At 58.6% G+C, this 25658-nt stretch overlaps 1 protein-coding gene across 1 annotated transcript; it reads left to right on the top strand.

Annotated features, from left to right (window-relative positions):
* Positions 1-2679: 2679 nt before the first annotated feature.
* Positions 2680-24230, top strand: ARL8A (ARF like GTPase 8A). The gene is made up of 7 exons (XM_075521644.1): positions 2680-3051; positions 16875-16955; positions 17768-17841; positions 19790-19883; positions 21087-21154; positions 22175-22245; positions 22398-24230. The coding sequence occupies exons 1-7, from the start codon at positions 2929-2931 to the stop codon at positions 22445-22447; spliced, it is 561 nt and encodes a 186-aa protein (XP_075377759.1). The 5' UTR covers positions 2680-2928; the 3' UTR covers positions 22448-24230.
* Positions 24231-25658: the final 1428 nt, after the last annotated feature.

Below are 25658 nucleotides of genomic sequence, written 5' to 3' on the forward strand. Positions count from 1 at the left end.
GGAAATGGGGATGGGCAGAGGGGGGCCAGTACATGAAAAGGGTCTTTTTTATTCATTTGCTCGTGTCTCTCGCAGCGTGGGGATAGACTCACCCAGGTCCTATCTCTGCTATGAGCAGTGTGTTTTGTTTGACCACTGGATGGACAGAGTTTCTTTGGCAGGGACTACAGTAACACACGTGCTATCAGGAGGCAATCTCTGCTAAAAACTCGAGTGCCACAGGCGTTTTGGGTGGGAAGCCCCCAACTGGTGTAGGGACATTCCCTGGGCTGGAATCTGTTAAAAAAAAAACATCATCAGGCAGAAATTACACACAAGAATTAGGGGATGATGAATTTTTCACTGTTTTGAGGAGCTACAATGGAGTAATTACAGAAAGCAACAATATTCCTGCTTCCTTAGGCCTCCCTTCAAGAGCACGGGGATCTTCAGCAGGCTGCAGCATCTCTGAAAACAAAATGGTTTCTGTCTCTCCAAAAACAAAGGCAGCTTCCCAGTGACTTAAAGCACATGATGGAAACTCTTTCCCACCATTAATTATCACGGGCTCCAAGATACCCACTGTGAGGCAGATCCAACCACAGCTCAGTTTCTCTGTTTTCTGTGCGTACACATTTGTCTCAAGCAGCCAGGTAGCCCCAGCAATGACTTCAGCATCCTCGTCTCTCATGGGAGCATGAGCAACCTCCTCTGCACGTGGGTTCTCCCCAACAACTGCTGGAATAAAGGTCCTGCCTCTTCACCCCGGTGTAAGGGAATTGCAAATGCCCCTGTATGTCAGCCCTCACTTTAGGACTGGCTCGAATCCAGCCTGGATGTAACCCAGCCTTGCTGGCATTGCACAGCTGGCCAGTGTGGCCAGCAGCGGACCACCCTGAGCACTCAGCATTGTTGTGGAATGGCAAAGCAGAGCAAAAGCATGGCCAGCACAAGTACCTAGAGCACAGGAGCAGCTTAGCACCCCCTTGCAACCCAACAGAGCTTAGCTGGGTAAAAATGAGGGGGTTTGAAGGCTGCAAGGCCCAACCTGATCTCTAAAGGCTGGTTGTATAAACATCTCATAGAAACATCCCTTGAGAAAGTCGTGCCTTTGGATTGTGTCTCGTTCTGCATGTTGCAAATTGCTCATCAGTTCTTGTGACGTTGCTCCGCGCTCCCAGCTCTGCACAGGTCTTGTCTTGGGAAATCAAAGCACTGGGTCAAAATATGAAAGCATGTGCTGCCCATTACCTGGGCAAACTGAGGCCCACGGCCAAAGTGCTGGGTCAAAGCCCAGCCTCCAAATCCACAAAACCAGTGACTGTCCCATGACTGAAAAGAAAACAGCAGGTGCATGAGGTCCCCTTCGTGCCCATGAAGTCCCCTCACACCACGGTGCACCACCCACTGGGCTGGACCTCCAAGTCACCCTCACCTCACCTATTAGTGTCCGCCGAGTTTCAGGAGCTGGGGTCCCTGCTGGGACCTCACCCTCACCAGTGCTGGTGTCACGCTGCCACGTTGTCCTTCGGGAGCGTCCAGCACTTCTGCACAGCTGCTGTCACCAGCCCCGAGGAAGGGGCACCTGTGGCAGAGGAGTGGCTCCCGCTGCGCCACCCAAGCTGCCTTGGCCCCTGGCCAGGCACTCTTTTTCTTGCCGTGGCCATATCTCAGGCAGGTGATAACAGGGGGACCGTGGCGTGGGCTGCAGGGGGGCTGGAGGGCAGGGGAGCAGCCCCACAGGCTGGCCTAGCCCTGCTGCGGGTGCCAGGGGGCCCTGTGGGACCCCTGGGTGCATGGGGGAGCTGGGGTCCAGGGGAGGAGACACGTAAGGGTGCAGGACTGGGGGTCTGCCCAGCTGGCATGGTTGGAGGGGGCAGGTGCCGGCTGCTGCAGAGGCTCTGTCCCAGGGTGCAGGATACAAGCCAGCCAGTGCAGGGTGCCAGGCGCAGGGGTCACTGGGTGCAAAAGGGCACAGGGGGTGATGGGGGGCGCTGGGTGCAGAAGGCGCAGGACTCAGGAAGGTGCAGGGGCTGCTGGGTGCAGGGGTGGCGCTGGGTGCAGGGTGCAGAGGTGCTGGGGGCACAGGGGTGCCGGGTGCAGGGGTATTGGGAGTGCAGGGTGCAGTGGGTGCTGGGTGCAGAGGTGCTGGGAGCGCTGGGGTGCTGGGTGCAGGGATGGTTTGGGTGCAGGCTGCAGGGGTACTGGGAGTGCAGGGTGTGCAGGCATGCCAGGTGTGCAGGAGGTGTTGGGGGTGCTGGGTGGGGGCTTGCAGGACAGAGGGGTCCAGGGGTGCATGGTGCAGGAGTCCAGGGTGCAGTGGTGCTGGGGTTGCAGAAGTCCTGGGGTACTGAAGGTGCAGGGGTGCAGGGTGTAGGGGGTGATCAATGCAGGGGGTGCAAGGCGCAGGGCTCCTGGGGTGCAGGGGTGCTGGGTGTCAGCATGCGGGGTGGAGGGGGCGCAGGGGTGCTGGGTGCAGTGGGTGCTGGGGGCGCAGCATGCATGTATGCCAGGGGTGCAGGGTGCTGGGGTTGCTGGATGCAGGGGTGCCGGGGTGCGGAAGTGCTGGGGGTGCAAGGTGCAGGGGTGCAGGGTGCCGGGCCGGGCCGGGCCGGGCCGTAGCGGAGGAACCGTGCCGGGTGCGGCGGGTCCTCCCATCCGCCAGGGGGCGGCAGCGGCGGCGGCAGCGGGCGGCGCGCAGGCCCCACCCGGCGCGCGCGGGGCGGCGCGCGGCGGTGCGGCAGGAGGGCGCGCGGCGCGCGGACAATACCGGGGCGGCGGCGGCGGCGGCTCGGCCTCGATCGGCTCGGCCCGGACCCGCTCGGCCCGGCTCGGCTCTGCTCGGCCCCGCCCCGGCTGGCCCCGCTCGGCTCGGCTCGGCCCCGCCCCGCCCCGGCTCGGCCCCGCTCGGCTCGGCCCTGCTCGGCCCCGCTCGGCCCGGCCGGCACCATGCTGGCGCTCTTCAACAAGCTGCTGGACTGGTTCCGGGCGCTGTTCTGGAAGGAGGAGATGGAGCTGACCCTGGTGGGGCTGCAGTACTCGGGCAAGACCACCTTCGTCAACGTGATCGCGGTGAGCGCCGGCTGCCCCTCCCCCACCCCCGCCCCCCTCCGGGCAGCGCCCGGCACGGCCCGAGCGCGGCCCCGGGCCCAGCGCTGCCGCCGCGGGGGGCTGGGCTGTGCACCCGCCCGCTGGGTTGCAGCCCTGCACCTCGCCCCCCCCGCCGCCCCTCCCCCCCCCCCCCCCCCCCCGTTGCGCCCATATCGCACCCCGCCTCGTAGCTCCCAAGTCTTGCACCCCCCCATTGCACCCGTCTTGCGCCCCCCTCTTGCACGCCCCCGGTTGCTCCCCAGAATTGCTCCGCCCGGTTGCACCCCAGCCCGGAAATGCATTTGGGGAGTGGGGGGCGCAGGGTGCAGGCTGGGAGGCGCGGTGCGGGGTGCAGGCCCGGCAGCACCGGGAGGGCCCGGGCAAACCCCAGCGTTTGCTCCCCGCGGCCCCGCTGCCGAGCGCGGCGGCTCGGGGGCCGCAGCCGGAGCAGGGCCCGGGCAGGATCCCGGCCCCCGCCTGCCCTTGCCGGCCGGGGCTCCGCCGCTGGGCAGCTGCCGGTTTCGGGGCAGTGGCCGGGTCCCCCTGGGCGGCTGCTGCTGCCCAGGATTGCGGGTGCCTCGTCCCCGGGAGCCGGGAGCCTCGTCCCCTTCGCAGCAGGCGCTTTGTCATCGCCGGGCCCTGCCGCCGCTGAGGGACGCGCAGGTGGGGCCTCGTGACGACCCTGCCGGGCTCGGTGCCACGAGGGTTTTTTGCTCGGCGGCTGGTGTAGGAGGTTATTTGCCTGCCGACCTCAGTCCCTTCCTCGGCCAGCGCCCACCAGCAGCGGCGTTCCATGGGTGCCAGGGTGCTGCTGCAGCGGCACAAGCTTTGCACCCAAACGGGGCACCGAAACCCGCCCCGGGGACCCTTCAACCCCGGCCTCTCCCCGGCTGCACCGCCTCGTCCACGGGGTCCCTGGATCCAGCGGTGGAGCGGGAGCTGGGGGCCCTGGATCCCAAAGCCCAGGGTGTGGTTTCACCCATGGGGATGCTCGGCGGAGTCTCCCCTCTTGCTTTTTGGGCTATTCTCACCCTCTCCAGATGCGATGCTGCGAGGCAGGAGCCGCTTCCGAGCGGATCCCGAAGGGGCAGGTTTGGGCTGTCATTCCCAGGGGTTTCATGGAGGGAGGTGGATGCGGATCCTCTGGCTGTCCCGGTTCCCCCGTGGCCCCCCTTGACCGTGCACGTTGCTTCGCTCAGTGCCTCGGCTCCAAAGCAGAGTGAGTTATTTCTGCTTGCTCGGGGCACTGGAAGCTGGTGGGCTGTCAAAGGTGATTTTGCAGCTAATTTGGAGGCTTCATTGCACTGCAGCTGTGCTCCCTGGGAGGGCTTCCCTCAGTGCCGGGTGCTGCAGGGACAAAAACGTCCTTCCTGAAGTGCCGGGGGGCAGAGGGAGGACACCCTAAAATGCTTTTCACCCCGGAGACGACGGCGCTCCTGCTCTCAAGCCGTTTTGCCTGCAGTCACCGCTTGGTGCTCAGTTCTCGTGCTGGTTCTCCCAGCAGACCCACGCCAGCCTTGGGGGACAGGGACCTTTGTGGCTCAGGGACAGTGACCATGAGCACCAATCCTTTTTGGGGTGACTTCGTCCCCGTTGTTTGCATGTTTAATGGCCCTTCTTTGCAGTCCCGTGTCCGGGTGGGACGTGGTGGTGCCACACGTGGGCTAGTCCTGCTCTGGACCCACCATGCGCTGCTAGCCTCTTAATAACAACACAGGCTGCGTTAAAAATGGAAAAGTAATTTGGCACCTTTTAAAATAACCGGATAAGCTTTAAACGGTGATGGAGCTTTATCCCAAACCTGCTGGGCTGTTTTGCCACTGCAGGGCTGGAAATCACTGGGGATGTCCTCATCTTCTTGCAACGGCTCTTGTGCCACCCCTTTCCCCACGTGCCTCCTCCTCTCCCAGCCGTGTCTGCAGCAGATGGGGCTCAGCGTGGGCTTCAGTGGGGTTCCTGCTTCTGCAAGTAAACGCTTCATACCTGGCAATTTTGCTGTGTGCAAGACCCTGCCTGCAAGACCTGTGCACCAAGACTCTTCCCACTTAGCCAGTATTGCTGGTGTAGGGAAGAGTGACATCCAGGAATTACAGCAGCTCTCGAGGGAAGCTCTCTGTGCATGGGCTGAAGCTGGCTTCATGGTCTGCTGGTGCATCGGGAGGTGGTACCTCTATGGTGGGGTGCTTAACACCCTTGCAGGGCAATCAGGCTCAGGGTGCTGAGCAAGGAGCTCAGTCTCTGCTGCAGTTTTGCCTCTGTCTGTGAAGTTATTTGGAAAGTTCAGATTTTGTGGCAGATGCACACAAAAAAGAAGCACTGACCTTTGAGAAAACGTCCTGTAAATAAGGACTTGTGGGGGGACAGCTAAATAACAACATGACACACAGAAAATCGTAACTCAACAGGAACTGCATGAGAAGCATTTGAGCCGTCTGGCTTTAACGTGATGTAACGGGAGTGTTAGAAGGGGAAATAGCTGTGATTTGGGCTTTGGGGAGGGGAAAAACCTGAACTGAAAAGTATTGGATTTTGGTGTTGTTGGAGAGATCTCCCAAGAAATCTCTGCGGGTGCAGGTGATGCTCCCCGAGCCCGCAGAGCAATGCGGGTGCTGGGGCTGGAGCTGCTTCAGGGGGCTTTGCTGGAAGACAAATCCTTGTCTTCCAGCAAAGCCCCCTGAAGCAGCTCCAGCTTGTCTCCAGCAGCTCCAGCAGCTCCAAATCCTTGTCTTCCAGGATGCACCTGGCTGAAAAATGGAATCCGGTTGCCTGGAAGATTGGGTAGTTTCCTACAGCAGCCCAGAGCTGTGGCTATGCCAGGCAAAGGCTTTGCTGAAGGCAGCCATGATGGGGGGATCACTCCTCCTGGGTCACCTGGTTGGGGTTTTTATTTTTCAGGGCTCATTTTTTCTTTCCCTGGCTGTCGGGAGCTGAAGCTTGAAGTCCTGCCTGCAAGGAGGGGTGAAAGGCTGTAAAGCGCATCTGGTCTTGGTTTTAACCTGAAGCCAGTGGGCTTTTAGCTGCCTTTTCCCCAGTCTGGGGGTGACGAGGGTGAGACTTGAGGGCGTCAGGAGCCCCTCAATGGGTGCTGGGGCTCAAAACCCCTCAGTGCAGGATGTGTTTAGAAAAAGAGGATGTTTTGCTGCTTTTGGTTTAACATCGCACATCTTCCACCTGCGGTAGAGAGCCTTTCAAGGGAGCGGAGCCGCAGCGACTGGGTGTCGGCACGTCGGACCTGCATGGTGGGGGGGCCTGGGGCAGCATCCCACGCTTGAGCCCCACTCAGAAAGTGTTTCCAATCAGTGCTGCAAGAGGAAACCACGTCACCCTCATACATGGCATCAGGTAGGATGATGGATGCTGTGGCAGCTGGCCAGCTCTCCGACTGCGCGGCTGGTGGAGGCACATCCCAACAGCGGCTCAAGGACCGCAGAGCTCAGCGCCTGCTCCCACCCATCCCTGGGGAGCCACCATCCCCCTCCCCTGGCCAGCTGACCCATCCCTACAGGATGTGTTTGGGTGCCTGAACCGGGGAGGGGAGTCGGCATTTCCAGGTCCTGCAAGGTCTCCAAGGATTTCTGGGGAGGTAGAGAAGAGAGATGCTGGTGGAGATGCTGAGAGAGAAGCAAGGAGATCTTGTTCTGATGCATTTTCCCTGGCACCTGCCTCTCCCAGTAACTCTGGATATGCCCCTTGTGTGGGGTCTGGCAGGACCACGACGGGGTGGGAGGGGGACGTGGGTCCTTGCGCTGGGTGGTCGTTCTGCCTCCAGATGCAGAGTCTGGGCCCTCGACAACTGCTTCTGTTGCACCTGAGCTTCATAATGCAGAAGGCAGTAGGTTGTTTGGGGGGGTTTCTCCATGTTTCTGGATGAGGAGAAGGAGCTGGCTGGGCCAAGGTCTTGCCTTGCTGCTGCAAGCTCTGTCAGCATGAGCCAAGAGAAAATAGTGTTTTTTTTCCAGGATCATAGAATCATAGAGTGGTTTGGGTTGCAAGGGACCTTTAAGGGTCATCTAGTCCAACCCACCTGCAATGAGCAGGGACATCTACAACTAGACCAGAGCCCTGTCCAACCTGACCTTGAATGTTTCCAGGGATGGGGCATCTCCTACTTCTCTGGGCAACCTGTTCCAGTGTTTCACCACCCTTAGTGTAAAACATTTCTTCCTTATATCTAGTTGGAATCTACCCTCTTTTAGTTTAATACCATTACGCTTTGTCCTGTTGCTACAGATCCTACTAAAAAGTCTGTCCTCATCTTTCTTATAAGCTCCTTATAAGTATTGAAAGGCCACAGTGAGGTCTCCCCAGAGCCTTCTCTTCTCCAGGGTAAGCAACCCCAACTTTCTCAGCCTTCCGTCACAGGAGAAGTGTTCCAGCCCTCTGACCATTTTTGTGGCCCACCTCTGGACCCGCTCCAACAAGTCTACGTCTTTCCTGTGCTGAGGGCTCCAGAGCTGGATGCGGTACTGCAGGGGGGGTCTCACCAGAGTAGAGGGGCAGAATCACCTCCCTCGACCTGCTGGCCACGCTGCTTGTGATGCAGCCCAGGATACAGTTGGCTTTCTGGGCTGCGAGTGCACGTTATCGGCTTATGTTCAGCTTTTCATCCACCGGTACCCCCAAGTCCTTTTCTGCAGGGCTGCTCTCAATTCCTTCATCCCCCAGCCTGTATTGATACTGGGGGTTGCGCCGGCCCATGTGTAGGACCTTGCACTTGGCCTTGTTGTACTTCATGAGGTTCACATGGGCCCACTTCTCCAGCTTGTTCAGGTCCCTCTGGATGACATCCCATTCCTCAGGCGTGTCAGCTGCACCACTCAGCTTGGTGTTGTCTGCAAACTTGCTGAGAGTGCACTCAATCCCACCATCTATGTCATTGGTGAAGATGTTAAATGGTAACATCTGGTCCCAATACGGACACTGGTCCTGATACAGACAAGTGATGCCTGAGTGTGAGTTGCATTGTCCAGAGCAGAAACATAAGCAGGTCTGAAGGGCTTGACTAGGGTCATCCAGGCAAGCAGTGGCACCATCTCCCTTCCGCTTGGCAAGAAACCCCAAACAAGTCCATCTGCTTGCCCTGAAGAGCAGCGTGTTGCAGAGCCATCAACTGGCCCCCTTGGGTGCTCCAGGATCCGGCCTGGGGATGGATGTACCCAGCCCGGCATCCTCAGCACCAGCCCCCAGCTTGCTGTGGTGCCATTCAATCCAGAGATGCTCCGTGCAGCCCACGTGGGTAAAACCACTTGGCTTGCTCCAAGCGTCGTCCCTGTGTATTGGGGGCAGCGGGGTCTTGCCTGCACTCTGGGTTTTGCCAGAAGAGCTGTGGCTGCGTTGCTGCCCAGCTTGGGACAGGGGTTTGCGGGACCTGCTGTGCACCGTGAGGGGCTCTGGGGATGCTGGGAGAAGGACTGAGCCTGGTGGGATACTCTGTGCTGTGCTCGGGCTGCCTTAAAAGAAACCCCCACCATCACGGCATGCCTCTGAGCCATTCCTGCCCTGGCTCAGAGGCATGGTGGGGAACCCAAAGTACGGCAGGGGGGAAGCACCTTGGCATTGCACAAGACTTCTGGGATGTTTATGGGAGCAAATATGGGAAAATAGAGGGATAAGGGAATAAAAAGGGTTTGTTGCTTGTCAACAGGTTGCTGGTCAGTACGTTTGTCTGGCCATGCCCTGTGCTCAACCAGCACAGTCTGTCCTGTCTTCTTCTCAAACTGCATTTCTAACTATTTCCCTGGGTAAGGACCTCTATCTTCTGCATGCATGTGTGTGTTTGGGGGTCTGAGCACCAGCAACTGGTCTCCAAACCAGGGTTCAGAGGACACTTGTCCCTGGTGCGGGGTACACCCATGCCTACGGCTCACTGGAGTGTCCTTGCCAGGGCTGTTGCTGGCACGGCTGAGAAGAGCGACTGTCCCATCCTGGGGCTGATGTGTGCTGGCATCATGCTGCACCCACGTGATGGGTTTTGGGACTGGTGTGCCCCCGGCCGGGGCCTTCCTGGGCACAGGCGTGTGCAGGTGCCGGGGTTGAGCCGGGCATGGAACTGTCTGCCCAACCACACGTGTCCTACGGTGTGGGTGCTGTCCACCAGGCAAGAGCACTGGCACATCCTGAAAAACCCAAGCGTAGTCCTTGAATCCCCCCCCCCAGCATAACCTGAGGTCCGGATGTAGCAAAGACCTGCTAATTAAGGAGTGTTGTAATTATTATTTTTTTTTTAATTAAAGAGTGCAAAATTAAAAGGCAGCCCCAGAAGAATGTAAACATCAGTAAGACTGCAAAGTTAAAGGGTAGCATGAGCCTCAAGCAGCCTGGGTTGGAGATCTCTGGTCTTTCAAAGCAGGGCAGCCTTGGAGATTGATCCAGCTTTGAAGAACCAGGGACTGCCAGGCTGTGGTGAGCTCAGCAGGGGCTTATTTCTCTGCCTGGTCCTAATAGCAACTGCTGGTCTCTGCTTTGGTGCCCCTCGCCTGAGAGGTCCCATATGGATGTATCACCACTTTGTTAACTCTTCAGTGATCAGCCTTTACCCCTGCGGTGAATCCAGGTGCTGCTTGAGAAGATGTGGTGGGACTCTATGTCCTCGTGCACTTTGCAGAGGTCTGAGGGAGGAGCCAGTGCCTGAGGGCCTGGTGGGAATGGGCAGAGTCCGTCCAAGTACGAGCTCAAAACTTGGTGCCTGTGCCTGATGGATCTGATGGTGGGTGCTCGCTGCCTTAGAGGGACGAACAACACATGCATTGGAAGCCAATGGCTGTGCAGGTCGGAGCCATGGATGGGTGGCCAAGGAGCAACCTCCTGTATTTTCTCTGTCCTGGTAGCAAAAGTCCACCAGCTACAGCCTCATGAGAAGTTTGTCCTTGTCCCCAGCTTTCTCCTCTGTTTTGACAGCCTGCACCCACTGCTGGTTCTCCATTTTTCTTGTTCTGGTTTTTTTTTTCAATGGAAAAAACAAATGCAGTCCTCATTTCCTCTAAAAGTGGAGCATGTGTCAACATTGGTCTAGCTCCGGGCTTCATTACACCTGCTTTTTAATTATTGCCATTATGCAGATTGTCTCTCCTAGTTAACTCTTCTTCTCTGGAGCAACAGCTTCAGCAGGTGGAAGAGTTGGTTTCTATGCGCATTGCTAAAATATTTACTTTGGTCTCGTCTTTACAGCCTTGGAGAAAGTAAGTGTTTCACTGAAATTCAGTTTTACTGGTGGCCGCCAGCTCTGCCTGCCGTGGATGTGGTGTTCCCCAGCTATAACACACACACAGATCTCTCAGTTGACCCTCAGACCCCATGGTTGCTCTGGCAGTTGTCCTGGACCTCCTGGTCCCTCCAGCAGCCACCTTCTCCCACGGTCTCGCCCCTGGGGATGCCCACCCTCTGGCTCCATGGCCACTCCACCTGCTCAGCAGTGGCTGCACGCTCATCCGCACTCACTCTGCTTGCTGCACCAGGGACAAGTGTCCTCTGAACCCTGGTTTGGAGACCAGTTGCTGGTGCTCAGACCCCCAAACACACACATGCATGCAGAAGATAGAGGTCCTTACCCAGGGAAATAGTTAGAAATGCAGTTTGAGAAGAAGACAGGACAGACTGTGCTGGTTAAGCACAAGGCATGGCCAGACAAGTGTAGTGGCCAGCAACCTGTTGACCCTTTTTATTCCCTTATCCCTCTATTTTCCCATGTTTGTTCCCACAGACATCCCAGAAGAAGTCTTGTGCAATGCCAAGGTGCTTCCCCCCTGCCGTACTTTGGGTTCCCCACCTGCTGTTGTGTCTGTGCGTAGAGGAACCTGCTCTGGCTCTCCTGCCCTGGGAGTAGCTGGACCAGGGTTTTTTCTGGGTGTCTCCACCTCCTCTTGCCTCTCTGTGCTCCTTTGTGTGTGTGCAGATGAGTTTTTTATCACAGAACTTAATAATTACCTCTGCCTAGCTCATCCAGGAGATTCCCTGCAGCTTCCCCTTGGTTAGACCCAGCTCAGCAAGGAGAGCAAAAGGCTTCATCTTCACGGGGTGCCACCTGTGTCCCGGCTGGGCTGCAGCATGGTGGCTGGTAGCACTGTGCCCTCAGGGACTGCAAGTATCCTGCAAGGTGCGACCACCCCCAGCCCTGCTGCTGGCTGCCCCTGTCTTGGCTGGGGTGTCATGGCTGGTTTGGGGCGCTGTGCTTGGGGAAGGAAGGAATGGGAAGGGAGAAGGTCTGGCTGAGAGCAGGGCAATGGCTGGAGGTCTCCGAGAAGCCAGAGCGATGATTGAAGAGGGGACAACCTGAGCGTTGTAGTTCAGTAGAAGACCAAGGGAGACCAAGTAACCTCAGAAACAAGAGTTGGGCCAAGCTGCTCCAGTGCTGAGTTTGTATGAGCTGGATTGGACCGTGGGGAGGAGGCAGATGGATGCTGGCAGTGACAGAGCAGGGGCATGGAGGTGTTACGGGTTGGGGATGGATTAAACACCATGTCTTCAAGGTTCCGTTGCTGGGGCCATCCATTGGGCTGGGTAGCCAGAACCAAGGGTGCAGGTACCATGTAGCCAGCTCGAGTGGGTCCACCGTGTTTGGAGACGTGCACTGAATAGCAGAGAGGCCGATTCTGTTTCCTTCAAGAGGGCGATGCTAAGGGCAGAGCTGCTAAGCTGCGGCCTTTGCTTTGTCCCAAAGGATCTGGAGTCCTCCAAAGGTGTTGCCTGCTGCCCCTGCATTGCAGGGTTGGCTGGGATGTGCAGTGCAGGCGGCTCTGCTTCGGTCCTGTCCCGCACCGTTCCCCAAGCTTACAGGAGAGGACCTTCTCTGTGCCTTGCTTGGAACCTTCAGAGGTTCTTGCTTTTCTCCAGAGTTTCTATAACAAACCCTGTGCTGCCATCAAGTAGTGCTGATGCTGGTGGGGGCTGCACACGTCCAGCACCCCAAAGCCTGGGCCAGCAGCAAGCGGTCACTCTAGAGCCACCAGCGCTTCGTGTGGCCACTACCTCTGTCCCTCCGTCCAGATGCTGCCTCATTATGGACACATCCTGAACGAGAGCAACCACTAATAAATTTGTAGGCAGTTGCAGGGTCTGTCTGGATGGAGGTGGGAGCAAACTGCAGCTCTTGTACGGAGGTGCCTTCTCCACCTCAGAGTTGAGAGCTGCGCTGAGCTTCCCTGGGGAGCTGCTGGGAGCATCTCCTCTGTGTCTGTGTGTCTCTGCCTCAACGGGGTGTTGGGTTAGTGCAGCCTCAGTGCTGCTGTCCAGGGTGTTTCAGGCTGTGGTGCAGTGCTGAAGAAGCAAAAGCAGCCCAAGGATTTTCCCTTTTATCTGAGAAACCTCATTTTTATAAAAGAAACTGAGCTTCAGTGGTACCATGCTGTAAAAAAAAAGATCCACTAGCTGCATTGCAGGGAGTGGGATGAATCTGTCCTGGAGAGCATCATCTTGCCTGGCTCCTGTGGGTTTACTGGTGGGGTTGATCATGCCAGCATCACCTGGGCTCCAGGGTCAGCTGGCGTATGGCCTGGCTGCTGTCCGTAGGCTTGTCCTCAGATCCCATTTTTGCTCTCGAGATACAGAGTGCCCTGGAGATAGGGCCCATGGGGTCAGGGAGGGCAGCACAGCCCGTTTCAGCTGCAGTACCTTCACTGGGACCACAGCCAGGAGGGGCCCGTGGTTTTTCCACCACGCTGAAAGCCTGCGATGTTGAATTTCCAAGCTGAGGGGTGCTGCAGAGCCAGACCGTGTATGTTAATTGCAGGTGTTGGTGGTGAGACCATCTGCTTTGGCGTGTAGGGGGACTGGGGTGCCCATCCCTCTCCCACAGCACTGTGGTTGCCCAGCTCAGGCTGCTGGCCTGCCCATGGCAGTGGCATCTGGCCGACATGGGTCCCTTCAGCGCAATCCCTCTGCATGGAGGTTTTGAAACCAAAGCATCCTGAGGATTTGGGGCAAAAGTTGGGATTGTCTCATTCTTGGACCTGTGTGGCTCTTCCTCCTTGCTGCCCAGCCCTGGGGTAGCTCCATCCTGCCCGGCTCCAATGGCAGCTTCCCTTCCCAGGTCTCTGGGTTCCCTGGGAGGGCTGTGCTGTGCTCCGGGACAGCCCTGTCCCCTCCAGTGCCTTCTGCAGGGGAACATGGGGCTCCGTGCTGTAGATGCCCTGTGATGCTCAGAGTCCCAAAGAGCTGTAAGACCTGCTGTCAAAGGGAAATGTTGTAAAGGCTTGGCTTGAATTTGGCTTTTTCCCATCTGAATGGGGTACTCAAGAGTCAAGCATCCATCTGTGGCACTGCACATGGCTGGGCTTGGTCATGCAAGACATGCTGGGGGGCTGTGCAGCGGGGCTGGTCTTTTTTAGCTGTTTCGGAGAAGAGCTCCTGGAAGAGCAGTGGCTTTGCAAGCAAAGCTCCTGGCTGCCAGGCGCTCCCATCCTGCGCTGTGCACAGAGCCAGTCGGGGAGGCTGAATGGGCAGGTTACAGGTGAGAAATTAAACTCCCTGTATTTCTCTCCGGGTTGGAGCTTGGATGGGGTTCGGTAGGGACTCGGTGTTGTGCCACGTGGTGGGAGACACCTGCAGGAGTGCAAGGCTGGGTGGTTTTGGGGATGGTCCAGGCGCTGGTGGGAGCCATCCAACCTAGGGCGCTTTGGGCATGTGCTTCTGCCCCATGGAGGACCATGTTCTGGTGGAGACATGACTTCAGATGACCAGGGGCCAGGCTTACGGCGCTGCCCGCTCCGGTCCCCGGAGAATGGCTTGTTTGTGAGCACCTGGGGATCTGGGGCTGCAGACCAGCCAGCAGCGATTTATCGAGAGCAGGTACATCAAAGCAGTGTCACCCTGTGCTAGGACAGGGTGACAGCCGCCTGGCCACGGCAAGGAGCAGGGCCTGGCCACCTCGGCTCTGCATGCTGCTCACCGGAGCTGGTGGATGTGGCCTGGAGGCTGAGGTTGTTTCTTTGTGTACGCTAGCGAGCCAAGGTCCCTGGTGCTGGCCAAGCAGGGGACAGTGGTTGAAGTGGCAGGTGACGTGGTGTCCACGTGCATGTGGCAGACGATGGGACTCAGAGTGAACTGGGGGTACCGCTTACCCCCGCAAAAGCTGGATCCTGGCCGCCTCTCCCAGTAACCCAACTGGAAAATGGTGGGGCTGAGCAGAAGGGTCATTTGTCTTCCAGCCAGGGCACCAAGGCAGGGTGGTTTGGCCAGGGTGCTGAGGGGATCCTGGCAAAACGAGCAATGAATTAGAGCCTGCAAAGACCTGATCTGTCCGTTGTAGCCATAAAATCTATCTTGCCTGCAAGGATTTTTGTGCCTCCCTTAGGAATCCCATTCCCAAGTGATCGGTGCGGCTCGGCATGATCTCTGGGGTCAGTGCAGATGCTGTGTCCATTGCCTAACCAAAGTTTGGGGGAAAGATGTGTCCAGCGAAGCATTTCCCTCCTGCATGCCTGCAGCTGGGCTGGTCTCCACTCTCCCTGGCAGCAGAGCTGCGGATGGCTGGACACTACAGGTAGTTGAAGATGTGCCGGAGGCATCAGCATCTAGGGCAGTTGGACAGGGAAGAGGGGACATCTTGTTTCTACTGTTCAAAGTTGCTTTCAGAGAGCAGCTGATGCAGAAGGAGCTGAGCGCGTTGCAGCGCATTGAAGATGCTGCCGCGGGAGCCAGGACAGCAAGGACCGCGTGCAGGCCATCATGGACCACAATGTGTCACGTTCCCAGATTGGCCTTTTTTGGACAGCACGAGTGGTTTTGTGTTGGCCCTTTGACTGTGGGCAGCCTGGAGGCAGGCGCCGTGCTGGGGGAAGGATTTGGGGCAGGGAGCAAGGCTGTGCTTTGCTCATGGAGACATGCTCGCTCCCGTCTCTTGCGAGGGAAAGCGGAGGTGACTCCTGGCTCCTGCAGCCCATCCATTCCTGGAAGAAGAGCTACTATCACACGTGAACCATGTCTCAGCTGGCTTTTGCACAGCTAGCAGTTCCCGTGATGTGGTCTGGGATCCCTGACGGAGGTGCCTGCAGCTTCCGAGAGTTCTTCAGCAATTGCTCTCCACGTCTTTTGATCAAAGCCTGATAATTCCTTAAAACCTGGTCCATTAAGCCAAATTGTGTGTCGAACCTTAGTCCGCAGGAGACATCCCCTGTGTCAGCTGGTGGTAGAGAGATTCCTGTCTGCTTCCCTTCCTCCCACCTCACGCACTTCCCCGCCAGTCCCTGGCGTGGTTTCTGAGTGCACCGTGGCTCGGAGACCCCTTGGCTGTCGGGCTTTGCTGATGAACGCAAAAGGGAAATGAAAAAGGGAAGCAGCGTGTATTGCAGAACCATTGGAAGAGGTCAGGAAAACCCTGGGGACTCGCTGACGCGGTGCGTCTGGAGGAGCCGTTGTGCTCAACCAGGCACAAAATTCTGCTTATCAGAAAATGGCATAAATTGCCTTCCCTTTTTGAGGTTTGTGTTAACTGAAAGAAAACGCAGAAAAGCCCTAGAAAAACCAAGATTTTAAGCCAGTAAAGAGCTGCTGGGATGAGTTCAGCCACGGTTGGTGGTTCCTGCCAGTTTCTGGCACTGATGGCCAAAAGCCCCAGTGCCGTGTTATACTGGTTATAAAACCCTCTTCCCCATCGGCTTCCTCGGCATCTCGCAGCAGGGCCTTCCACAAGGATGCATTTAAAAAGCAAAGAAGATAAACCTGTTTTGAGTCCCAGCGAGGCTGCCTGCCGGGCAGGAGGCTGCAAGAGGCAGAGGGTGAAGGGCTGTCCCAGGGATGCTGCTGGGGCCGCCCAGAGCATCCCTCTGTGCTGCTCAGCCCAGGACCATCTCACAGCGTTGGGATTTGAGCAGCAAACTGGAAGGTGGGGTGGGCTTTAACAGACCAGCGCCATCCTGTCCCTCCAGCGTGGTGCTGGGCACATGGGCTGGCAAGCCAGCATCTTCCCATGGCAGCAGAGGGACTATTCCTGCTCACTGCTCTGACAAGACTAAGCTGGTTTCTCAGCGGCACTGGGATGCTGCAAATCTGCGGCGATTTCATGCTTCTCCTGCCTGATGTGGCTCAGAGCTGTGCTGCTGGAGGACACGTGGTGGCAGCTCCTGGGGAGGGAGAGGAGGGACCCTTTGCATCCCCGACGTCACCCAGCGCAAGCACCCAGCTGTCATGCACGGGCAGGGCGCAGAGGCTGGAGGACCCGTGCAGGCAGGCTGCAGGCAGGCAGCAGACCTGCAGGAAAGCAGGAGTCAGTCTGGTTTGGGCTGGGCCGTAAATGATCTGAAGCAGAAAACATGCTGGAGCCCCCAGGACTCACGGCCGAAAAGGAGCCGATGCAGGAGGTGGTGCCCCTGGGCAGGAAGCCCGTCTGCCTGCCTGCGCCCTGGGTCTTTGCAGGGCTGCCAGCGGGGTTTGCAGGAGAGGTTTGGGCCTGGCACGGCTGCCCTGAGGTCACTGCAGCGGGTGAAGGTCTCTGCCTCCTGCCGCAAAGGGCTTGGGAATCCCACCTGGAAAGGGCTGGGTTGGGTAAGCCTCTGCCACCCCACTGAGAAGGCAGCGTGTCTGGGGCTGGGGGCGGCAGCTCACTGAGGGGCTGGGGGCTTCACCGGGGCACCCAGGGCACCCTGCACCCCATATAGCAGCAGTGCCCTGCACCCCTCCTGCAGGTGTTTTATCTCCTTGGCTCTAATTTTGCTCCTGGTGTGGACCAGGAGGAGGGTCGTGCTGTACCCGCCGCAGGGCTGGCAGACTGTTTGGGGTTATTTCTGGGCAGGCTGTCAGCCTTGCTGCCCTGCTCGGGGCAGGCTGGTGGGGTTTCCATGCCTCCTAACACTGTTCCACCTTGTTCCTTGCAGTCAGGACAGTTCAACGAAGACATGATCCCGACAGTGGGCTTTAACATGAGGAAGATCACCAAGGGGAATGTTACCATAAAGGTAAGGTGCAGATGTTATCATCGGAGTGGGCTCTTGGGATGAAAGGTGGGGTGAAGGGAGACTGGTGGGACTTCTACTGGAGGTTGAAAGATGCCAGCAGCCCCCGATGCAGTTGGGAAGATCTGCCCTGTTAGGTTTCTGCAGGTACTCATCAGAGAAGATGGTGGGAAGGGATGTAGGAGATCCAGACCTCTGCAATAAGAGCCAGCCTGGGCTGCAAAGCTGGAGGTTTTCTTATACCTCTGGCTTGCTAGTGGGGACTCGTGAGTATGGTCACCTTGCTGAGGGTGGTCACCTTTCCTGAGCGCCAGGAAAAACAGGTCATGGCTTGGAGTGGTGGTCTCTGCCTCAAGAGCCAAGGGGGAGGAGGTTTCTACCCCTTCTGGGTCTTTCAAGGGCCCTGGGTTGGACTGAGAAATAACGGTGGGACAGGCTTGAAAAGCTGATTGGGGATTTCTGCCTGCTGCAGAAGTTTCTGAGAGCGTGCTGAGTGTTTTCAAATGGCAAATGCATCAGAGAAAGGCCGGGAGGGGCGGTGGGCATGGGGAGGAGCATCCCAGCTTGGGCCAGGGGATGCCGTGCCAGCAGCAGCACATCGCAGGAGGTGTTCAACACCCTCCAGCTGCCCTTCCTGAGATGTCTCCTTTCTTTATCGAGTTGGGAGTCAGGTTTGAGACAAAGAGGAGGGGATGGGGGTGGGTTTGGTGCATGCTGGGTGCTCTGGCCAGGTGGCTGTGTGGGGAAGGGTCATGGGCAGGATGGTGGGATAACGGGCAGGACGGTGGGGTAACGCCGCCTTCTCCCTGCCACAGCTCTGGGACATTGGTGGCCAGCCACGGTTTCGCAGTATGTGGGAGCGGTACTGCCGCGGAGTGAGTGCCATCGTGTGAGTATCCCTGGAAGCTGAGAGCCCCATCACCCATGTGCCGATGCTGAGCCCTGCCACTGGGTGGGGGCACGGTCCCATCGCCCCACCCAAGGGTGCTGGGCAGGGCTGAGCGGGGGGAGCTGCGGTGCCTTTGCTGCCAGAGATGGATGCCCGTGTTGGGAGTTGAGATGCTTCCCCCTGAGACTGGTGCCCCCTCAGGCTTTGAGCACAGGGCAGCCAGGTCCCTGCCAGCTGCGGCAGACCCTTCCCTTCCAGCATCACTTGGCCCCGCTCTGTTCCTCGGATCTTGCCCTTCCTGGCTCCTGTGCTTCCCCTGCGCTGCCTGTTCGTCGCAGAGGCTGAGCAAAGGCCATCGGTGTGGCTCAGCCCTTTCCCTCCGCTGGTTTTAAGGGCGGCTGCCAGCAGCATGTTTCCAGGTCATGGTGTTTATGTGCTGCCGGATGAATCTTGTGCTGAGAGAAGGAGTCTCCCTGCAACGCCCACTGCTGACTGTCAGCAAGTGTCTGAGTGTCCCCACATGTCCCCTGCTTGCAAACATTGCAGTAAGCGCAGTCCCAGGGAGTCCAGGCTGGGGATGAGCCTGGCAAGATGCTCATGGGAAGCAGGCTTCCTGCTCCTAAGGACAAGAATTTACCCTAGAAGACCACATCAGTGTTGCTTAAACCCAATTAGAAAATCAGATTTATGTGATCTTCAACAACTGACAATGCCCTGAGATTTTGGAGGGCTGGGTTTCTGTACTGCCCTTCCCAACTGTAGGTCTGGCAGGTGAGGAGGAGTGAGGGACCGCTTGTCCTGCTTGTTGGGACAGCAGTGTCTGGTCCTGCCCTTGTTGATTGTCACCATGTTGGGACCTGTCCTTGACACTTTTTATTGCAGTGAGCTTTGCTGGAAATGACAAAATCCCATTTTTTTCACTTCTTTTACTGCCTCCTTCCATAATTTCATAATTTTTCCAAAGTGGCCTATCTGGTTGAGAAGAAACAAAAAGACCTGTGGCCATCCAGGTCATGCTCCAGTCTACCTTCCTGGCTTCAGGCTGCGTTGTGTCCCTTTTCTCTTGCCTTCAGCCCTCCCGCCCCGTCCGGCGTGCCGAAGGCTCGTGGCAGTGCCTGGGTGGTGTTTTTCCCTCTCCCTCTCGGTACAGCCATACACATTTTCCTGTGTTCAGCGCTTCAGTAGCTAAAGGCTCTTTTCCTATTTTTAATAAACCCCACAAGGCCTGATGAAGCTTGATGGTGTTTCTCACTTCTCTCCCAGCTTCTTGATCTTTAAAATAAAGGCTGCTTTGATCCGTTCCTGTCCCCAGTTTTGGCTTCACTTATGTGCTTTGCAGGATGGGTGTCTGCCTGTAAGAGCTAAATCCTTCCCTAAATCTCCCCCATCTACTCAGAGCAAGCATTGCTGACTGCTGGCTTCACGTGCCCTTTGCTCTGTGCCCCGTGCCCAAGATTGCTCCCAAGAAGATGAGCAGCTTCTTCTCCCTGCCAGGATCTTGAGTCAACGTCTTCTGCTCTTCTCCATCATCAGCCCCTCTTGTCTTCTCCACTCGTTGTCCTCTATTCTGGGCGTCTCCATAAGGAGCTGCCACGTGCAGATGAGCTTTGCTTGGGCACTTGGGGACGTGTGTTTTGCAGCTTCTGCCCGGGCAGTGCCTGGGCTCCCCTCGCCCACTGTGTCCCTGCTGTCAACAGGGTGGGCCCCTGCAGGAACAGGAACAGGGAGGTCCCCCACTCCTCTGGGAGACACGAGAGACTCTCAGCCCTACAGCCTTCCTTGGGAAGAGGGGTCCTGGGGGAAGGATCCTGTTATCCATCACCTCCACGCACTGTCGGAGTGATGCAGCTGCCGTGGGAGCAAGGTTTGGTGGTGGCACAAACCTCAGCACAGCAGCAGGGCGCAGGGACCTCAGTGCCTGCGCTCAGGGGTGTCCTTTCCCTTGCAGGTACATGGTGGATGCCGCCGACCAGGAGAAGATAGAGGCCTCCAAGAATGAACTGCACAACCTGCTCGACAAGCCGCAGCTCCAGGGCATCCCGGTGAGCTGTTGCATTGATAGGTTCCCCCCACCTGCTCCTGGTCCCCAGGCTGGTGGCTGCCAGGGTTTGCCGCAAGAGGCTTGCATCTTTCAGAGCAGATTCGGGGGGCAGATCCCCTTCCTTGGCGGGGTCCCCTTCCCCGCTGCACTCCTGTGGGAGCTGGGGAAGTGAAGCTTTCTAGCCCAGGGCCAGGGAAGGGAGCTTTAGAAGAGACCAAAGAAAACCCCCGATACGTGAGATCTGTCCTCTCGCATGAATTTGCACCTTATTTATGGTGGGACATTAAGGTCTCGTCTCCTAGGAGAGTGGCTGCTGGGCTGTGACATTTGCAGGAGGTGGGCTCTGGTGGCGGCGCCGGTCACACTGCGCGTGCCGGGGCGGGATGCTTACGGAGCATCCAAAATCGCTTCCTTTGAAAGGAGCTAATCAAGGACCTTGCTCAGATCCCAAACGTTCACTGCCAGCTAAATTAAGCTGCCGACATAACGCGCTGCATTTGCAGCCCTTCTGAGTGCTCTTTTTTGAGAACAAGTCTCCAAATTTAAATTGGGGGATGCTGCGTTACCGTGCTGCTGCAGAGGCCCCGGCTCACCCCGGGAAGGCAGCCACAGCTTCAGTGCTGTCCTTGTCAGATGACAGTTGTGTGGCACGCTCCGGAGGGATGAATGAGTCCTGCTGGGTGATTATTTTCCTTGCATAGTCTGAGGATGCCTTTGTGGATGTGAAAAGCCTTGAAGTAAGGAGAGATCAGTGGATGGTGCAAACAGCCATTGCTTTTTTGGGCTGGCTGCCTGCAGAGACCAGGTTCTGCACGGCATCTGTGTCTCACTCCTTCCTGATAACATCAGTTTTAGCCATTTCACTTGATTTTTTGCTCAAAGACAGCAAGAGGCTCCTGGGAGAACGTCCTACATGGCATGACAGATGCTGGTGCCCTGCAGGGAGGATGTGCTGTGGGGCCAGCTTCTCACTGGGACTAGAGAGTACACAGGAGATGCTATGTACGGGCTAATTAAGGCTGTTAATTGAAGTGCTCTGCCTTCTGATTGCCCACTGAAGGGGTTTTCTTTGTCACGGCACACCCTGGTGAAGTGGCCAGGACTGTCTTGCATCTCAAGCAGTGTCCACTTCTGGGTGGCAGGAGGAGGTTCCCGCCTGGTCTGGTGGCCAGGAGCTTCAGGTGTCCCCTCTCCCCTCCTGCAGGTCCTAGTCCTGGGGAACAAGCGAGACCTGCCCGGTGCCTTGGATGAGAAGGAGCTCATTGAGAAGATGTAAGTGTGCCGGTGGCCCGGGCGGCTGTGGTGGGGCTGTGACCCCCCTGTTCTAGCTGTGTCCCCACTGGCATGGTCACCCTGCCGTGCTCTGCCAGTACTCCTTCCCCAGCCGGAGTGGGATCGCAGTGCCTGGGGTGGGCAGGCAGAGACGGGTAGATGGGGACGTCCTGAGGCAGCGGCCAGCGGAGGTGACGTCTCTGTGCTTCTGGGGTTGGGGAGGAGCTGGGAGCCACGGCCGCCAGCGCCAGGGCTGGGTCCCCCGTGCCACACGGTGGCGTTGGGGCCCAGCACAGCACGGCACAGTGCTCGGTGGTGGAGCTGGGCTCCCGCGTGGGTGCTGCTCCCATCACCCTCTCGTGGCTCTGCCCCGCTGCCTGGTGTGGGTGCTGCGTCCCCGGCAGCGGGCAGCCCTCGGTGCTTGGGGGTCGGATCCCGCTCCAGTGTCTGACACCATCCACGTACCTCTCCCTTATTTCACCACCTTTTGCCGAGCCAGCGCGTGGCCTCCTCACAGCCGATGCTGCCTCCTGCCCACCTCCACTGCAGCTGGGGGACCGGGACGCTGTGCTGACTCGCAGCATCTGTGCTCCCCCCCAGCCACCCCTCAGAGATCTCCCCTGTCCCGCAGGCACCTACGCAGCTCCCGTGCTGTCAGCCCTGTGCCGCTCCCAAACCCTCCCTGCCCCGTCTCGCTGTAGGGCTGTGCAACCAAGGTTTAGGGAGGGAAGCTGTGTGATTTCATGGCCAGGCTCTCCTTGAGGTCGGGTCCCTCCTGCCCCATCACGTAGCCCCTGCAGACCGTGCCTGGCCATCAGTCATGGGCACGGTGTGCGGGTGTGCTCGCCCAACCCGCATGCAGGTCCCCAAGAGCCTGGGGAGGCATTGCCCCTGCAAAGTGTCCCCCATCTTTGAGCTGGGTTCCAAAGGGACCCTTCAAAAGGCTGCCCAGAGGCGTCTCCCATCACTGCTGACGTGCAGCCCCAGGGGTCGCAGCCAGAGCTTGCTCCTCTCCCACAGGAACCTCTCTGCCATCCAGGACCGAGAGATTTGTTGCTACTCCATCTCCTGCAAAGAAAAGGACAACATTGGTGAGTATGGGCAGCTCCAGTGTGGGGCTCAGGGCGCAGCGGTGGGGGGGCAGCCCATGCCCACGGGAGCAGTGTGCCCAGGCTGTTTCCCAAGTACAAGAGGGGATGAACAGCTGGAGGGAGAGGCTGTAAGTGTCCCCTTGCCTTCGCAGACATCACCCTACAGTGGCTTATCCAGCACTCAAAGTCTAGGAGAAGCTGAGATCCCGCGGACTGCGGCTTGGATCGGGAAGATGCCATTGTACAAGCCCATGCCCCTTCTCTCTCCTGCTCTGTCCCTCCAGCTCTCTCTCTAGATGGGTATTTTTAGGGGACCCGACTCCGCTCGCATTGTGGTGGAGCCCTTGTTTTTATTGTAAAGAAACTGTCCAACTCTGCCCTCCTCTCCTCTCTCTGTCTCTTCCTCCCATTTTGGCACTGTTCTGTTGTTGTCTGTGTATACAGTATATATATATGTATATATATTTTAATTTTTTAATTTAAGCGATAGCGCTGTTACTAAACTGGGCCCTGTGAGTGGTAGGAAGGCTGTGGTGTCCCCGAGGCCGGCCGAGGGTCAGCGCTGGGAGGAAGATGAGGGTGGTGGCAGAAGGCAGCCCCTTGGGGATGGGGCTGTGCCAGGCTGCGGGCAGGTCCCTTGGGGCTCCCTCATCCCTTCCCTGGGTGTCCTGCCTGTATCCCCAGGCAGGGAGCATCCTGGGGGTGTCGGGAGTATGCCCACTTTGCCCTTCCCCAGGCTTCGGCCCCATAGGCAGGGTTCGGGGGGGAGGCAATGACAGGGATTAGTCACAAGATGCTGCGATCAGCCTCCCCCACACCATCGCCTCTGTCTGCTGTGTCACTGCCCCAACCCCTCCTCGTTGCCCTGGGTTGCTCGTCCCCCTGCCCCATGTTCCCCCCCCCCAGGCCCCCTGCCTGGGCTGAATCCCACCCCGCTGCCCGGTCCTGCTGCTCCGCTGCGCTGGGGTGGCGATCCAAGGGGCTGGTGCCAGGGCAGGGGGGGCCCAGCGATGCGAGCAGCCCCCGCGGGGAGCGGGGGGCTGGCTCCTGTCCCCTCTCTGCCCCAACTGCCCCCGAGGCGGCTCGGCCCCGTGTAGCCTCTCAGGGCGGCCACGCTGGCTCCCCGCGTGCCAAAAGGCATCGCCTGCACCTGGCTGGGGGCTGCTGGCTCTGCCCCGGCTGAGGACATCGCGCAGGGACGCTGGGGAGGGGGACACATGTGGAGACACCTTTCCCCAGGGGTGCAGGGCTGTGAGAGCCCCTGTGTGCCCGCAGTGCTGCCCGCCGGAGCCATGGGGTGCTCCAGGACGTGCCCTGCTCCCCACGCCGGCCCCCAGCTCTGCTGCCCTGGCTGGGGGGGACATGGGTGCAGTGGGGCAGGGGGCAGCAGGGCTGGGAGGGGCACGGTTGGGTCGTTGTGTGCAGGTGCGAGAGGGCAAGAGGAAATTTTGGGGGGGTCAGGAAGGCTTTGCCCATCTGTGCTGTGTGATGAGTTGCTGGGTCTCTGCAGGTGCAGCCTGGGGGCCTGGCCAGGTTGTTTGAGGCCAGTCTGGGGGGACTTAGCTGGGATGAGGGGGATGCGCTGGCATTGGGAGGGTGGGTGCGTAGTGGGGTCAGGTCAGCGGCACAGCAGGGAGGCAGCTGCCTGTCCCCAGCTCAGGGCTGGGGGAGAGGGTGGCGGTGGCCCAGGGGTGGGGGCTGCAGGGCCCCTCTCACTGCCCCTTCCCCTCCTCCGCTCCGGGACAGTGAGGCTGGGGGTTTCTCTTCTGTTCTCGTTTTTGCAGAATTGCACAAAGAGAGGTTTCCTTTTTCTTTCTTTTTTTTTTTTTTTTAATTTAATGGATTGTAAAGTGTTGTCACCCCCCACCCCCCCTTTTTTTTTTAAGAAATATTTTGGCTCAGATTTGACCTCTGTTGGGAAATGATTCTTGTAACTGTACAATTTTTTTGCCTCCTAATAATAAATTAACAATTTTGCGTTGCGGGGTCTGGTTGCAGTCACGTTGCTTTCTCGCCGTTGCTGCCACCCGACCCTCCACGGTGCTGTGCCTGTGCCTTGGGCCACAGGACAGGGGTCCCTGCCCCCAGGCAGCACCGGACACCCGCGTAGTCATGCTCACCCAAGAGGTGCCGGAGCCAACTCTGATGGCTCCAGGTGCCTCATTTTCTTGGCCTGGGTGCGAAGACGAGCTCGGAGACCTCTGGCTGTGGCCATCGCTGCTGCCGGACCTTCCTCTGCCCCACATCGTGTCCCAGGACTGCTGCAGGGCCCTGCTTCGATGCTGGGCTTGGAGCGGGGTTCCTGAAGGGCTCCTGCTCCTTCTCCCCGCCCCCTTGCCCGCACCAGCCCCCTCCTGGGGGCCGTGGCCATTGCTGGCGGGGGCACAGCTGCCCCGTGTCCTCTGGGGGCTGGCCCCTGCACTGACCCCCGGAGCTGTGCTTTGTGCCTTGTGGCAGCCTGCCTGGGTACCCGGGCACCGGGGCTGGGACCAGGGCTGGTGTTCAGCCCAGCCCAGGGGGTGCTCTGCCTGCTATGGGGCCATGTGTTGCTCGCAGCCCATGATGAGGGTGCTGCCTGCAATGGTGCTGCCTGCGCCTTCCCTGCCCCCTGCCCAGCTCTCCTCCTCCCCACGCATCCAGCCCCGCGGGGCCGCAGCAACAAGCCCGGCTTTGTTCGCCCTTGGCCTGGGCTCAGGACGGAGCGGCACGGACCAAGCGCATGAGAGCTGCCCCGCTCCCTTCCTTCCACCGCCACCAAATGCACACAGGGACTCGCTCGCCCGCGGGGATGTGAAGGGGCGAGGGCACGGCAGCCTGGGCTCTGCTCCCGCCCTTCCACCCCCACACCAGGATGAGACCCCTCTTCTCCCCGGCTGCTCCCAAACTGCAGGGCCCAGCACTGGTGGGGCAGGGAGGAAAGGAAAAACGCAGTTTTGTGCTCTCGGAAGAAAACTGGGGCTTTTGTTTCCCTGGAAACGTGGCTGCGAAAGCAAAGCCCAGTGGGTGTCGATGCCGCACAAAGCCCGCAGTGAGCCCCTCGCATTCATCCGGCCATAGCAACCGTCTCCCTCGCCCCGGCATTTCGCGGGCTGGGGCGGGTGCCAGCGGCAGGACAAGGAGCTTTAACAGCTCCGGCAGACGGGGCCAGCATGGCCAGCCTGTCCTCGGCCCGATCCCACTGCTAGGGCTGCTCCCTGAAGCCCCCCCAGGTGCAGGAGCCTTGGGCAGGGGGTGGATGTGGGGCTTGGAAACCCTGATGCCCTCAAACCATCATTCTGGGATGATTTTGTCCCTGCAATGGGCAGGTGGATGAAGGCCAGGAGCCCTGCACAGGGCTGTTTGGATGAGATGCACTCACCCCCTCGGCTCCGCAAGAGGTGCCGGGGGTGGTGGTCCCGCATGGACCCCTGCCC

This window comes from Mycteria americana, chromosome 20 (genome assembly GCF_035582795.1).
Source record: "Mycteria americana isolate JAX WOST 10 ecotype Jacksonville Zoo and Gardens chromosome 20, USCA_MyAme_1.0, whole genome shotgun sequence".
In the NCBI taxonomy this organism is placed as follows: domain Eukaryota; kingdom Metazoa; phylum Chordata; class Aves; order Ciconiiformes; family Ciconiidae; genus Mycteria; species Mycteria americana.

Bases quoted from the DNA above. Each gene is read 5' to 3' on its own strand.
- ARL8A (XM_075521644.1), top strand. From the start codon at position 2,929: ATGCTGGCGCTCTTCAACAAGCTGCTGGACTGGTTCCGGGCGCTGTTC. The intron at 3,052-16,874 runs GTGAGCGCCGGC...TGTTCCTTGCAG, and splicing joins CCTTCGTCAACGTGATCGCG to TCAGGACAGTTCAACGAAGA. The intron at 19,884-21,086 runs GTGAGCTGTTGC...CCCCTCCTGCAG, and splicing joins CGCAGCTCCAGGGCATCCCG to GTCCTAGTCCTGGGGAACAA.